Source organism: Excalfactoria chinensis, chromosome 13, assembly GCF_039878825.1.
Source record: "Excalfactoria chinensis isolate bCotChi1 chromosome 13, bCotChi1.hap2, whole genome shotgun sequence".
Classification (NCBI taxonomy): domain Eukaryota; kingdom Metazoa; phylum Chordata; class Aves; order Galliformes; family Phasianidae; genus Excalfactoria; species Excalfactoria chinensis.
In genome coordinates, this window is record NC_092837.1 from 10,959,968 (window position 1) to 10,973,864 (window position 13,897).

At 58.6% G+C, this 13,897-nt stretch overlaps 1 protein-coding gene across 6 annotated transcripts in view; it reads right to left on the minus strand.

Moving 5' to 3' along the window:
• Window positions 1-806: 806 nt before the first annotated feature.
• The window catches only part of ABLIM3 (actin binding LIM protein family member 3), a 34,848-nt gene continuing 21,757 nt past the window's right edge, over window positions 807-13,897 (minus strand). Inside the window, exons 3-23 of one of the 6 annotated variants that reach the window (XM_072348312.1) lie at window positions 13,706-13,889; window positions 13,503-13,615; window positions 11,978-12,104; window positions 11,690-11,783; window positions 9,044-9,131; window positions 8,601-8,659; window positions 8,327-8,398; window positions 7,818-7,973; window positions 7,335-7,364; window positions 6,976-7,105; window positions 6,215-6,313; window positions 5,055-5,105; window positions 3,824-3,958; window positions 3,539-3,603; window positions 3,234-3,381; window positions 2,971-3,000; window positions 2,456-2,514; window positions 2,061-2,121; window positions 1,848-1,855; window positions 1,283-1,363; window positions 807-1,045 (exon numbers count right to left, since the gene is read on the minus strand). In XM_072348312.1, coding sequence (XP_072204413.1) covers window positions 932-1,045; window positions 1,283-1,363; window positions 1,848-1,855; window positions 2,061-2,121; window positions 2,456-2,514; window positions 2,971-3,000; window positions 3,234-3,381; window positions 3,539-3,603; window positions 3,824-3,958; window positions 5,055-5,105; window positions 6,215-6,313; window positions 6,976-7,105; window positions 7,335-7,364; window positions 7,818-7,973; window positions 8,327-8,398; window positions 8,601-8,659; window positions 9,044-9,131; window positions 11,690-11,783; window positions 11,978-12,104; window positions 13,503-13,615; window positions 13,706-13,889 — 1,904 coding nt within the window. In that variant the 3' untranslated portion in view covers window positions 807-931. Of the gene's footprint in view, window positions 1,046-1,282; window positions 1,856-2,060; window positions 2,122-2,455; window positions 2,515-2,970; window positions 3,001-3,233; window positions 3,382-3,538; window positions 3,604-3,823; window positions 3,959-5,054; window positions 5,106-6,214; window positions 6,314-6,975; window positions 7,106-7,334; window positions 7,365-7,817; window positions 7,974-8,326; window positions 8,399-8,600; window positions 8,660-9,043; window positions 9,132-11,689; window positions 11,784-11,977; window positions 12,105-13,502; window positions 13,616-13,705; window positions 13,890-13,897 lie in introns of all 6 variants that reach the window. The other 5 variants (XR_011905204.1, XR_011905205.1, XR_011905206.1 and 2 more) reach the window with 5 other exon arrangements.

Below are 13,897 nucleotides of genomic sequence, written 5' to 3' on the forward strand. Positions count from 1 at the left end.
CGCCCCGCCGGAGCCCGCAGCCCGTTCTGGTCCCCTGTGCCCAGGCTGCAGCCCAGCCCAGCTCCCCCCACGCACAGCCCCCATTCTTCTCTCCCTTTGGGATTGAGCGCCAGTTCCCTCTTAAACTAAAGGGTTGCTCCGAGCACAGGACACGGGCAGGGCGCAGCCATCCCTGCGGCACAGCCAAAGCAGCACCGTGGGCACAGCAGCTGCTGTGAGCCACCCGCTGCTCTCCGGGTCACCGCACATCCTGAGGGATGGCAGCTCGTGTGGCGCTGCTGGCTGTCTGCTGTCCCAGAGGTGTGTGCCAGGACTCTGCCCCAGTTATCCCATCATGGCTGTGCTGGGAGCGGTGAGGAACAGTTACTTGATGTTGGCAAAACGCTTTGAAAATTAAAAGCTTCTGTTTGTTGTGGTGCTGTTATTGCTATTATTACGAATTAACTGAAGCTCTGGCCCCTCCAGGCTTTATCTCTCACACTGCTGCTGGAAGATCCTCATAGCCTCAAACAGCCGAACTTGATTTAGGGAGCTGTAGTTTATATGGGTGAAATCATTATAAACCCAATTGGCTCATTACTGCTGCACTAAAGCCGACAGCGGCAATTACCACTGTGCTATCATCCACTCCCACCCCCAGCACACAGCAATGGGCTCCCAGAGCTGCAGCAGAGGGGCAGCACTGACAGCACCCCCCCCTACCCTGCCACCTTCAGCCCCCAGAAGCCCCCGAGGCTGATGGATGCAGAATCAAAGCTCGAGAAGAAAAAGAAACAAAGAGCACAGAATCATCTGTGAGACTCCAATTCACTCTCATGGGTGCAGAGGGAGCCTCTGCCACGTACAGTAGTGAGAATCATACAGAGCTGCAATATAGAGATCTTTCTATGTATATATTTATAGGTATGTATATATTTATAATGCGCTGCCTTTAAAACAGCCGCGCCTGCTTCTTCAGCTCGTTCCTCTTCCAGAGGGCCAGGCGGTCGAACTCGGCGATGGTCATGCCAAAGATCTGGTAGAACTCCTCCTGGGAGAGGTGCCGCTGCGGAGAGAGGGGCTGCTGGGCCGGGGTCACCGCCCCAGGCTGATGGCAGAGCCGGGCTGCAGCTGGAGGGGGGTCTGGCAGCGAGGACTCCCCCATGGGGTGCAATAGGGGACTGCAGCCTGCAGCGCTGCTCGCCCTGGAGATGCTCCTCGCGTGCCCACGAGCCACTCGCTGCACCACGTGCGCCAGGTAGGGTAAGCCCCAAGGAGATCTGCCCACTGGGAGATGCCTCACCTCTAACCGAGTCCTGTCCACGTCCTTGGGCAGCTGGTTCCTTCCCCTTGTCTTCACCAGGAGCAGCTCATAGGGGTAAATCTGTGCAGGGACAGCAACACTATGGCAGCTCCCTACAGCCAGAGCTCAGCAATGGGGCACAAGGGCAGTGCCTCCCCCTGCCTCACTCTGGGGGGCTTGAGTGGCACAGCAGGGCTTGGGTGGGACAGGGTAGAGGGCGGATTGCTTTTGGGGTGACCCTAATCCACCTGTGTGGCTCTGAAATGGTGAGTTGAAGTTCTGTTATTTGCTCTGCAAAGCCAGGAGTGACACAGAGGTGAACGTGAGCCACCCACCTCTGCCTCGTGCCAGGGAGACACTAACACGGGGCTGGGGACCCTGGCAGGAAGCTGGGGCTCTGGTGTGAGCCATATGGTACCGGGATGGCACTGTTGGGATGGGGATAGAGGGGGATGAAGGCAGGGAGAGGGCAAAGCTTCTCCCTTCCTAACACAAAGGGGCACCTCTCTGGGACCTCCTCTGGGTGTCACCTCCAGGTGGCAGTCACTCCCGAGAGCCATCTTACCTTGTACTCTGTGGGACACAAAAGAAACACAAGACATGAGCCACTGCCCCCTCCCCACCAGCCACCCCCTCCAGAGCTGCAGGGACTCCTCCATCTCTCCCCTTGTCCCTCTGGTCTAGATCCCATTTCTGGAGCTGCCTGCAGTGGGATGGCAGCCCCGTGGTACCCACAGGACCCCCCCCCCCCAGTCACTGCCCAGCCCCACAGCCTCACCTCGCATCCCCCAGTTGACGGCGTTGGTGCTGTCGTAGTGGAAAAGCTCCGCACTGGGCGGCTGTGGGAGGGATGCAAGGAGAGAAGGAGGGGTGAGAGGGGGCCCCTCCAGACAGGTTTCCTCCCAGCACAGCATCTCTCATGTCCCCAAAAGGGGAAGGCAACCCCATGCCTGGCAGTGGGGAAAGGGAAGCACAAGCGACTAGGAAGTGACAACCCCAAGTCTCCTAAGCTATGGATTATGAAGCAAAGCAATGTGACCTGCAGGATGGGGATCAAGACCTGCAGCAGGGCAGGCACAGCACTCCAGCAGTGCCCACTGAGGGTTATTTGGGACTGGCACAGCCAGGAGTGGCAGCAGGGATGCAGGGAAGGGAGCAGCAGGAGGCACTCACCCTGTGCAGCCCGTTCCTCCTGTAGGCAGGGAGAGAGGCCGACTTGGAAATGAGGGGATCTGGAAGGAGACCACCACAGAGCATGAGTGAGACTGCAGGGCCAGCCCAATGCACCCGGCAGCACTGCTGCATGCCCACACCTCCCCTTTTCTGCCATATCTCCTCAGCCACTGCTCCCATGCATGGCACAGTTGTGCTCCTGCCTCCCCAGCCCAGCTGCTCACAGTCTGTTTGCATTTCCAGTATTTCCTCTCCAGCTCCAAACTCACCTGGCTCCGTTCCCTTTCCAACTCCTCCCAGTGTGTTTCTCCCCCAGACCTCCCTCCTCCCTCTTCCATCCTAATAGCCCCTTTCAAAGTCATCTTCCTTCCTTGCTCTGCCCTGGCACAGCACAGGGCTCCTTCCTCTCCTCACACCTCTCCAGTCCCAGCACGGATCTTTGGGCTCAGCTCTCAGGCTCTGGTCTCCACAGCTGGGCAGGACCATGCCCCAAGGATGAGGGGTGGCACACTCACCACTGTCAGCCAGGTAGTGCATCCGGGGGGCTGCAAGGGGAGCAGAGCCAGGGTCAGACATTTGAGAACACTGCACCATGCAGAGATCCTCCTCCCCCCATCCCCTGATCCTCCTTGGGGCTCCCCAAGCACCCCCACACAGCCCCTGCCCCATGAAAGCATGGGGACTGTACAGAGCCTCAGGGGGAAAGGGATCTCCTGGGTGCATCACACGTTCCCAGCACCTTCCTTCATGGGATGGAATGACAGGCAGTTGTGCTTACAGCCATTGAGGGAGCCCTCATAGCCAGCCGTGTGCAGGGCTTCTCTACTGCTGGCAGAGCTGCGGGGTGGGGTCCAGGGGTCTGCATAGGAGTTGGAGCGTGCCTTCATCTCCTCCCTCAGGATCAGCCTGCCGATGCCACTCTGGATCTGGGCATACAGAGAGACGGTGATGCCAGTGGGAAGCATCCCAGGGCACATGGCACCACTGGGCAGGGAGGTGACACATGGATTGATCTGCGCCTTTCTGGTTCGCTGCCACCCTCTGTGCCCACCCCGCCGGGCTGTGGGCAGGGACATTGCTCACCTTGTGCATGCCCCGCTCATAGCCATCTTCTTCACCTCCTGATGAGAACCGTCGGGCTCGGGGAGCTGCAAGGAGACACGGTGGGGGGAGGGGGGTCAGATTGGGGTAGAGACAGGAGACAGCCCCCAGAGGAATGGGGATAGATAAATCCCAAGGACTGCTGGGAAGTGGGGATCACTCTGGCACATAGCTCAGCTCAACCCCATCTTTGGGTCCAGGTGCAGTCCCAGGGTGATGCCCTCTCAGCGGGTTTGCCATTCCCATAGTGCTGCAGATGGCTGTTACCTTTGGGGGATCCCTGGAAGGACCAGTACTCTGACTCGGAGTGATAGTAGGGGTCGGGGGAGTAGGCAGGGCTGTACTTGGACGTCTGTGCAATGTCCTCACTGGTTTTGCTTTTGGTGGCTGCAGGGTTGTTGTCTGCAAGAGGAGAATGGAGATCTGTAATAGGGACACCACATTTAGAAAAGCTCCATGCCAGGATGAAAGCAAACCCTCCTCTCTTCCCAGCACTTCGCAACAATCTGTGTTTGGCACAGCTCAGAGCAGAGCTGGAAATAACCCATCCTCAAATGGCTGACACCTCCTGGAGACGAGGATGCAGTGGCAGACAATGGTCACCAGTGCATGGTCTGGCATTGCAGCACCCTCAGTGCCAGCAGCACCACATCCCCAGGCTGTCCCCTCTCTATGGCTGCACAGGCACACAGCAGGGCTCACACAGGAAGGGATGGAGGAGAGCCCAGCGGGTAGCCTATGGGTCACTGTGGGGAGCCAGGTGGGGGACGCCAGCAACTGGGGAAGGGGTTCAGCTCGAAGGCCAGGACACTTGTAGGGGGATGGGCACTGGGAACATGCATAACCCCCGGCCCCTTCCAGCCACCCTTGATGGCTGTACTGGGGACAGCAGGGGCAGGGAGGTACAGGCAGAGCCCACCACCCAAGCACAGGGTACCTCACCGACAGCAGCTACTTACAGCAGTGGTGCAGGCACACAGCAAGGCAGCAGGCAGGTAGGAAAGGGAGCCCACAGAGAGAGAGGAGACACAGTTACTACTTTGGGCAGCTGCAGCCCAGCTACACATGCCAGCAAGCAGAGAGACTGCAAGCCCTGCAGCCATGAACCAACCCAGGATTCCTCCTCCCTAGCCTCCTGCATCTCCTGGGTGCATTTCAACCTGCAGCAGCCATCCAGGATGGGCTGTTATTCCTGCAGGGCTCAGTGTGTAATTGTAAATCACCGTCTGCAGCCCTTCACATGGGCTGCTCTGACACCTGGTGCCTCCCTCATCCCCTCTGCTACCCCCCACACATCTTCACTCCCTATCCCAAGGATGCCCCACAGCTAGCAGCCCTCCCTTCCTCCCTCCTCCTTGCATTGTGCTGCTCAGAGGGGAAGCAGCAACACCATCCCTAAAGCCCTACTCCCTAACTCCTGCCTGCATCTCCCACCATGCCCCTACCCACCACCCACACCGAGAGCCACCAATGTCTGGCTCCCAGCTTACAGACTGACCGTGCCGCTTGTAGATGGGAGGTTTCCTGTAGATGTTGCTCTCACCAGCGGCTGGATAGAGAAAGGGAAGAAAGGAGGAAAGAAGCATGGAGAGGAGCTCAGTGTGAGCTTGCAGTGAGGGCAGGATGGCAGTCCTGCAGAAGATGCTGCCCCACAGTAGTCTCCAGTGCAGCCCAGCATCCAGCCAGATCCAGGCTGGACTCCACCGCAGTTGGTCAGGTGGCAATGCATGAGTGCCATGCAGTGAGTGCCCGGTCAGCATGCACCGCGGGGGGCACAGATGCACCACTGGCCCTGCCAGCCTGCAGCTGGGCAGCATGGGGGAGAACACCTGCAAGAACCACCTGCGAGCTACCTGGGGCACAACAAACTCAGCCAAAGCCTCTTTCTGCAGCAGAGAGAGAAGAGCCAGCTGGGAGGGAAAGCGAGCCAGTGCCTGGTGCCAAGCTGGCGGAGGGTTGAGGGGGCCATCCATAAAGCACCGACCTGCTGGGTGAGGGGATGGGGTGGGAGTGTGGTCAGGGTGTCTTTGTGGTGCAGGGTGGCTCTGGGCACCGGAGATCCCATGGTGGGACAGAGTGGTGGGAGGTGCCTGTAGTAGTGCAGGGGATGGATGGTGCTCTGCCTGCTTCCCACCCGCTGCCCCCCCTCTGACCCATCCCCTTGGGCTCTGGGAGTGGGTGGTGGCCCTTACCTGGTGGGCCCCTGCAATCCCTGCAGAAGGGCAGCAGGCAGCTGGCAAACCCAGAAGAGCCTGGGGGGAGGGAGCGGCGGGCCCTAGGGGGAGTATAAAATAATCATCTGTAAAGGGGAAGAGCAGAACAGCCCCTGGCTGACACACATTGCTTTGTGGTCCTGGGAGAGCGGGCAGGGGATTGGTCTCTGCAGGGACTCCTCGAGATGTGCAGGTGGTGGAAGGGTGGGCACAGGGACAAAGGGACAAGCAGACACTGGAAGGCTCTGAGACATTTGGGTGGTGACGGGGAGGAGGAGGGTTCAAGCTGCAGGTCCTGCTTATGGATGGCCTCTACCAGGGGAGATCCTGCTGCCAGCTGGCTCTAGGCAGGCGGTGGAGCTACGCATGCAGCACACAGGGGATGGCACATGCGGGCATGCAACACATACGGCACTTCCCCTGGGCCAGGGGCTCCAGAGCCTACCTGGAATGTGGAAATGCTTGGGTGCTTGGTATGAGGTTGGAGTAGAAGACCTCACATCTAACTGGCTATAGTAGGGGGAGCTGCGCCCGCTCTCTGTGCCTACGCAGTGCCGAGCAGAAGCAGCCAAAAGTGACCGAGAGAAAGAACAAGAGGCAGAAGAAAATGGGTGTTAAAGGCAACGGTGTTAGAAGAGCAGGGGATGGCCCACGTGGTGAGGTGAGGGGGTGATGTGGTCCAGGATGGGCTGTGATGGAGCAGATGCCCTGCATCTCCTGATAAGGGCAGATGTGGAGGTGCCCCATTGCACCATTGGTGAGAAGAAAGCTGCGTGTGATGCGGTGGTGAGTAGTGCAGAGCAGGGATGGTGGAGGAGGCAGCACCTCCAGACACACTGCCTCAGGCTGTGCTGTGCTTTCCCATCGAGCTCCAGATGCCAGGAGAGTGTGCAGACACAGCGTGCTCCTTCCCAGCTGAGCTCTGCAATCCAGAGCAGCGCTTGCAGCATGAGTGCTCCATGCACAACCCCAGAGCTACCAAGCCAGCTGAGTGGGCTGCTCTCCTCTACATTTTGCTGGACCTTGGGGCCACCTCCATGCTCAGCTCAGGTCTGAGCCCCCTCAAACTTCCCTTACTGCTTGCATAGAGAGTGGCAGAACCGTAGGGTGCATGCAGGACAGCAGGTCACCACCTGCCCCCTCTGCTCTTCCTCTGTCCCTGACCAAGACCAGCGGGGTCCACAGAGCCACAGCCCAAATCCTCACCTGAGCGGTAGAAGTGATGGGGGGACCTTGGGATGGTGGGGGACATGCCCTGCCGGCTGTAGGTGGGGGAGTCGATATAGCCGGGGCTGGAGGCTCGTCTCTGCCGGATGTCGAAGCTCTCGTAGATGTCCTGGGGACAGGGAGGAGTGTGGAAGGTTAGAGCTGATGATGAGAGACAGATGTAGGCATCCTGTGGCCAAGGATGCTGTTGAATGCATGTGTGTCCAGTTGGGGCTGGACAAGAGCAGTCCCCTGGGATGGGTCCCTGTGTCCTCCCACCTCGGGCTGGCACCAGCCAGGGGATGCTTAGCACAGCCCCATGGTAGCAGCAGGGTGATGAAGGCTGGCAGTGCCATTACCTGTGAGTACGGGGAGAGGGTCCCCAAGGACTGGAGACAGCGGGAGGCAGGGAGGAGAGACAGAGAAAGACAGTGCATGGTTAATGGCGGTGGCCACATAGCAGCTTTGTTTCCCAACCCACAGCCCACTCGGTGAGAGCAGATTCATGACAACTGTTAGGGCAGATGGACTGTGGGATGAGAGGGATGTGGCTGCAGCACATTACAAAGCCCTTGCCAGGGCTACCTCAACCCCCCCCCCTTCCCCTCTCTGTGGGATCTGTTCAAATCCTGTCCCTCTGTGCCCTCCTACCCATGAGCTGCCATGGGACAACTCCAGGCCACCTCACTGTTGACAGTGACTTCAGAGCCTGCTGATGGGAAGGAAACCTTGGGGAGAAATCCCCTGTCCTGTGCGCCCACAGGGACCCTTGAGAAGTGAGTGAAGTCCCATGCCATGTCCCCAAATGGGGGTCCGGCCCTGGGCACATCCCAGCTCAGTACCTCCCCATAGCTATATCTCTCCAGCGTCTCATCCGATGTGTATCTGTGATAGGGCTCATACGAAATGAGGTCAGGACGCTGCACTTCGTAGATGGCTTTAATCTTGGGAAGAGCTGCCAGGTCTTTGTAATTAAGGATCTCATTATCCACTTTAGCCTAGGGAGAGGGAGAGACAGAGACAGAAAGGACGGAAAGGGAGAGAAGGAGAGAGGGAAGGGAAAGATGGAGCGCACAGTACACAGAACCAGCACGTGGAGCCCAAGCACCACGGCAGCAGGAAGGAGATGTGAGCAGAGGCAGCAGAGGGAGAGGGCAGAAGGGCTGGGATGGAGGACAGTGGGACAGTGTCCCTCTGGGTGCTCCCTACATGCCAATGGGGAGAGGGGACATGACTGGTCCATACTGTTCCCAAACACAGGGGTGGGAACTGTCACTCTCTCTTCCGAATTGCCCTAAACCCACAGCCACAGCTCTGCCCTGGGGGGGGCTGAGGTCAGACATCTACTTACGCAGATGACTCTGTTGGGGGAGCCGATGCTGGAGCCGGGTGGTGAGATGGAGGTTTCTGATGTCCTTCTGTGCTGTGGAGCCGAAAACAAGGACAGGTGAGAGCCAGGCAAGTTGCAGCCAGGAGCAGCAGGCATAGCATAGTGCTGAGTGCTGCTCAGGGATGAAACTCATGCAGGGTAAGGAACCATCCCGGAGTGGGGCAGTGCTCCCACAGGGACTCAGGTCAGCACTTGGGACCTGCAGCTTTTGGAGAAGCCTCTGACTGCCACCTACCTTCAGCTTCTTTTCTGCCCGGGCTGCCTGCTTGCAGATGGGGTGCCACACCTCAGAGCCTGGAGTGCAGAGGGAAAGTACCTGAGCTCTGTGCACAGCTCGCACCCACTCACTTAGCTGCTGTCCCTGCACGTCCCCAACCCCATCCTGTCCCTGCATGTCCCAGCCCTGCCACCTCCTGCCCCTGCCCAGAGCCTGCTGTCCCCGAGTGGGATCTGGCTGTGCTGTCCCCAGCTGCACTGAGCTACTGGTACCAGAGGTGTGCAGCTGGGAATGGCTCCTATGGGGGTTGGAATGAGCTCCTGCCATAACCAAAGCAGCTGATCAGAGACAGAACTTCAGACCCTCAGTGTAACCCAGACAAGGGGGAGGTGGGACAGGTGGGAAGGGGTCCTGGGGTCCCCTGCACTGGGCACAGCTCCCATCACTGCAGCAGTCCCTACCTGTGAGGTACATCTCCTCTCCTTCGGTGAACATCTGGTGGCAGCGCACGCAGCGGGCGCAGGTGGGGTGGTAGTGCTTCCCTCCAGCCTGCAAGGGAACAGCCTGAGCGGGGCAGGACCTGGGCATGCTCAGGGGGCAGAACATCATGGAGAGCAACACAAGGAGGAGAAAAGCAAAGCGTGTTTCATGCAGCAAACAGACCCAACCTGCAAGGCTGGGAGCACTGGCTCAGGGCACAGCCCCACCGGACATTGTATTCCTGCAATAACCAGAATGCAGGGTGATGGAGGGCAGCAGAGGGAAGATGAGGCTCTTGCTGATAATGGGAATGGCAATGACAGGCGGAGCTGGGAGAATCTTGAAGAGGGGAAGATCACTAGAAAAATCTGATGCGAAGATTAGTGAGAAGTGCCACAGAGAAGAGATGGTTGCCCATAAAATCAGCAGGGAACTGATCCTCCCAGGGCACAGATGGCAGCCCGTGGCTTCTCTCCTCTAATTTGTGCCAAGAGGGACCCACCATCACTGTGTCAATCAGAGGACTCAGCTGTAAGCTCGGAGAAAAGAGACTGAAAACAATGCAGCTAAGCCTCAGCTCCTCAACACCACGGGCAGTGTATCTGCAGTTCCGTATTTCCCATGTGGGAATGGGACTATGGGCTGCTGGAGACAGCTCATGTTGGAGACACAGGCCCCTGATGGATGATATGCTGCTCCACTGCTTCTGTGGACCCTCTTGGAGCCAGGATGTGCTGCAGCCAGGTGAGGTCAGTGCTTTCAGACCTCTCAGTGGCTCAATGTGCTGACACTAAGAAATAACACACATCTTTTCCTGTCTGGTCCATACGTGCTGCTGCAGTAGGCTGGCAGGGAAGTGCAGCAGACCCCTGCAAAGACAGCCATCCCAGCTGTGTGAGTGCCTTGCCTCTCCTATACTGATTAACATTACAGCTCATAAAAGGGTGGCAGAGGCGGTGGGTGGCGAGATCTGCTTGTTATCCCACAGAGTCCCTTACAGACTCATTAATCATTCGTGCTTGGCCACACAGCTCCAGCCCTTCGGAAAGCCCAGCAGCTGATGGATAGCACAGGAAGGCTTGTTAAGGCCTCACATTATTTAAAGGCACCCTTTTCATTTTGTGCTCTGCTGGAGAAAACAATCAGAGCCCCTGGCTCCAGGGGGAAGCTCTCAGGCAGGCACTGAGCAATGCCAGCGGTGTCACCTGGCCCTGCCAGTGGGATCTGAGCTCAGGAAGCTCTGGCTTCAGCCTGCTCCTCTCTGGGGTTTGCCAATTGAATGCCCTGTGCTGGGCAGCTGGCCTACAGTAGCTGCTGCAGTGCTGAGCTCATGATCACAGCAGCCAGTGCTGAAGACTGAAGTCAGCAGAAACTGTTCCTGGGCATGGGCAGCTCCTGAAGAAGGGCTGGAGGAAGATGCTGGAGAGCCCAGGCTACAGCCTGCAGTTCCCTGGTGCTCTCAGCTAACAGGAATTGTGGGAGGGGTGAGCACTTCTTGTGGGTGACCCAGGCTGGAGGTGCCCTGCCCCAGCTCTCAGCAGGCTCCAGACCCCTCCTCCAGCTGCTGCCTGCACTGCTCCTTCAGCACACAACACCTGTGCCTGCCTCACTGCTGAGCTGTGGTACCCCAGGTATGGGGATGCTGCTCCCTGTCACTGCTCCCTGGGATGGCAGAGAGGTGGGTGCAGTGCTGCCCTGGGAGCGGCTCCCCTACCCAGCAGGAAGGTCTCAGCAGCAGCTGTGCATGCTTTCAGCATTACCACCTCCCCATCCTGCCACAGCCCAGCTCCACGGCAACACCAGCGGATCTAAAAACCACAGCATGTTTTATTCTGACATCTTTCTCTCTGCCTCCCACCTTCTGACCCTTTGGATTACAGTCAGGCTGAGTTTTCCAGCCTTTTATCCCCTGCAGACATTTGGGTAGGAACAATAAGCATGGCTGCATCCTCTACTCCAGGAGCAGGGGCTGCAGAAGAACTGGCCCTGAAGGACCTTTCCTCCCTCAGGCAGCAGTTCCCACCTGCCTGGCTGCTGCAGGCTGTGCAGCTACTCCAGTGCCTCAAACCTGCACCATGGCTGCCTGCATTCATCTTTGCTACTGAATCCCCAAGAGATCCCTACCTCCCACAGTAGCTTGGCACAAGCAGCTCCTGCTGACTAAGATTTGGCCAATGGGCAAAGCCACGTCCAGACTGGCCTGGGGAGGAAGAGGGGGCACAGGGATGGCTGGGTGCTGTAGCCCTCACCTGGGCAGGTGGCTGTGCAGAACATGTTTCCAAGGCAACCAGCAGGCTGCAAGGGATGTGCTTGCAGGCTGGGGATGCTCTGGAGACAGGTATGGTAGCAGCTGGTTAGAGCTGGAGTCCCCATGTGTGGGACATGTCCAGGGCACTGGGTGCTTTGGTACCAGACCCCAAAGGTCTGCAGTGTGGGGCTGCTCCTCTTTCTACTGCCACGCTCCAGACAACAGTGACCACACACCCACTGCAGGGACAACCATGGCCCAGAGGAAGGAATGACGTGATGAGGGTGATGAATCTCCCACAGCTCCTCAAGGCACACAACTTTGGGTGGGAATGTCCCTTTTGAAGCCCAGGACAGGTGGCCATGGTCCCAGGACTCACCTCCAGGACCCTGCCGCTGATGTACCGGTCACACGTCTCACACTTGATGCCGAACTGCGCGTGGTAGTCAGACTCACAGTATGGGACTCCATCCCTTCAGGAGAGGAAGGAAATGGGTGAGGAAGGTAAGCCAGGCCAAGAACACCTTGCACTCACACATCTGAGAGTCACCTGCTCACAGGGCTATCACTTGCTGCTTTGCCCCCATAGCCAGGTGCCCACAGCCAGCAGCCCATAGCCAGGTGCTCACTGCAGCCCCAGCAGCCAAGCTCAACCAGCATCACTCACTTGCTGATGTACTCTCCGGTGAGGATGATCCCACACGTTTGGCACTTGAAGCAGCTGACATGCCACTGCTTCTCCAGTGCCAGGAGGGACTGGCCCTGCTTGATCTCCTCCTTGCAGCCTGCGCAGTCTGGAGTAGGGGGGCAAAAAGAAAGGGGAACAGATGAAACCTCTGCCCCAAGGAGACCCTGCCCTGAGCCACGGCACCAGCCAGGGCTCTCTGGGGCTGTGCTGCCCAGGGCTCCCATGGGGCAGAGGGATGGGAAGTGCTCAGCAGAGCAGAGCAGAGGAAGGGCTGCGCTCTCCATCACCACATCCGGCCCCACCACGGTATTTACGAGACTCCCTTCCTTCCCTGCTACTCTTGGCTCCTGCCAAGGCTGTGAGCAGGAAGCACATGGGCTTTGGACCCCTGACCTTGGCTTCTCATCCTCTTCTGCCCCGGTGCAGCAGGTTTCATGGGGTTTCTCCTTAACCCTCTCCTTGCCACCATCCTCCCTCCTGAGGCACTGTGCAAGTGGAGCAAGGCTTTCTGCACAGCCCAGCCTCAGGCAGCTCTGCACCAAGCCCTTGCCAACAGGGCAAAGCTGGGTGAGCCCCTAGCAGAAAGCAGATGGGGCAGCTCAGCTGAGCTGGGATCTGGTCCTTTCCTCACACAAGTGCTGCTTGCCTGGTTTTCAGGTTGCTCCCCAAGCCGAAGTTGCAGGCAGAGGCACAGCACTTTGCTCCCAGGGCTGTTCTCCTGCCGAGCATAGCAGCAGCCCCCAGTGGCAGCCCTGCAGAGGTGTGCGTTCCCTATCATTCCCCTGGGTAGCAGTGCCAAGGCCCCTGTGAACAAAGCACAGCACCCTTGGGTAACCCCACTCTGCCGGCTGGGGAGCTCTGGCTGGAAGGGGTGGGAAAGGAGGAAGCTGGTGAGAGGCTGAGCACAAAGCTGCCCTTCCCCTTCCTATGGCCCTGCTAAGAGAGGCAACGGGCAGCCCCTTGGCAGCTCATCTGTGGGGCTCAGGGTGGGGATGGAGGAAGGTGGGGAAGCCCTGTGCTGTACCTGGGGCTCATCAGTGCAGCCATATCTCCAAACTCAAGGAAGGTCACAGTGAGGGCCAGCCAAACCCACCCAATGCAGCCTTCCCTCCTGTCCCGGCGAGTTTCAAGTTGGTATCAACAACACAAGGGAAGGAGCACAAGGAGCCTCACACAGGAACAAGACAGCAGCACCCACCCAAGTCACACACAGGGCAAGGGAGTTTCCGAAACCAGCAGTGACCTGCAGCCCCGGGTGGAGACAAAGCTGCTCCTGCCAAACCTCCCTGAGTGCTTGTGCCCTGCTGCATGCCAGCCCTGAAAGCCCCTCCCATCCCTGAGCACCAGCACCTGTGCCCAGCACCACCCCAGTGATGACAGGCATAGCCAAAATCCTGCTTACAAAGGGACATCAGGAAGAGCGCACACAGCCCTGTCAGCCTGAGGAGCAGAGCCCACAGAAGCCCCTGGGGTCCCTCACATCACACCCTGGTGTCCAACTTACGGCTGGGCCCATGGATCTTGATGGGTTTGGTGCTGATGAGCGAATGGGAGCAGTTCTGGCAGACGCAATCCTTCCCGCTGAACGTCACCTTGTCCCCAATGGGGAACGGCTTCCTGCAGCCGAGGAGGACAGGAATATGTGAGATGAGGTGTGGGAGATGAGCCCCCAAACCAGCGTGTCCCCACGTGTGCCTGATGTCCCACCTGCAGGTGCTGCAGACGAAGCACTTGGGGTGGTAGGTCCTGCCCAGCGCCGAGATGACCTCCCCGGTGATGAAGTCCCCGCAGCTGTCACAGCGGGTGCCGTAAAGCTGCTGGTAGTCGTGGGTGCAGATGTACTCCTGGTTCTTGAAGAAAAAGCCCGACTGGGCCAGGTCGCAGCCGCACACTGCAGGG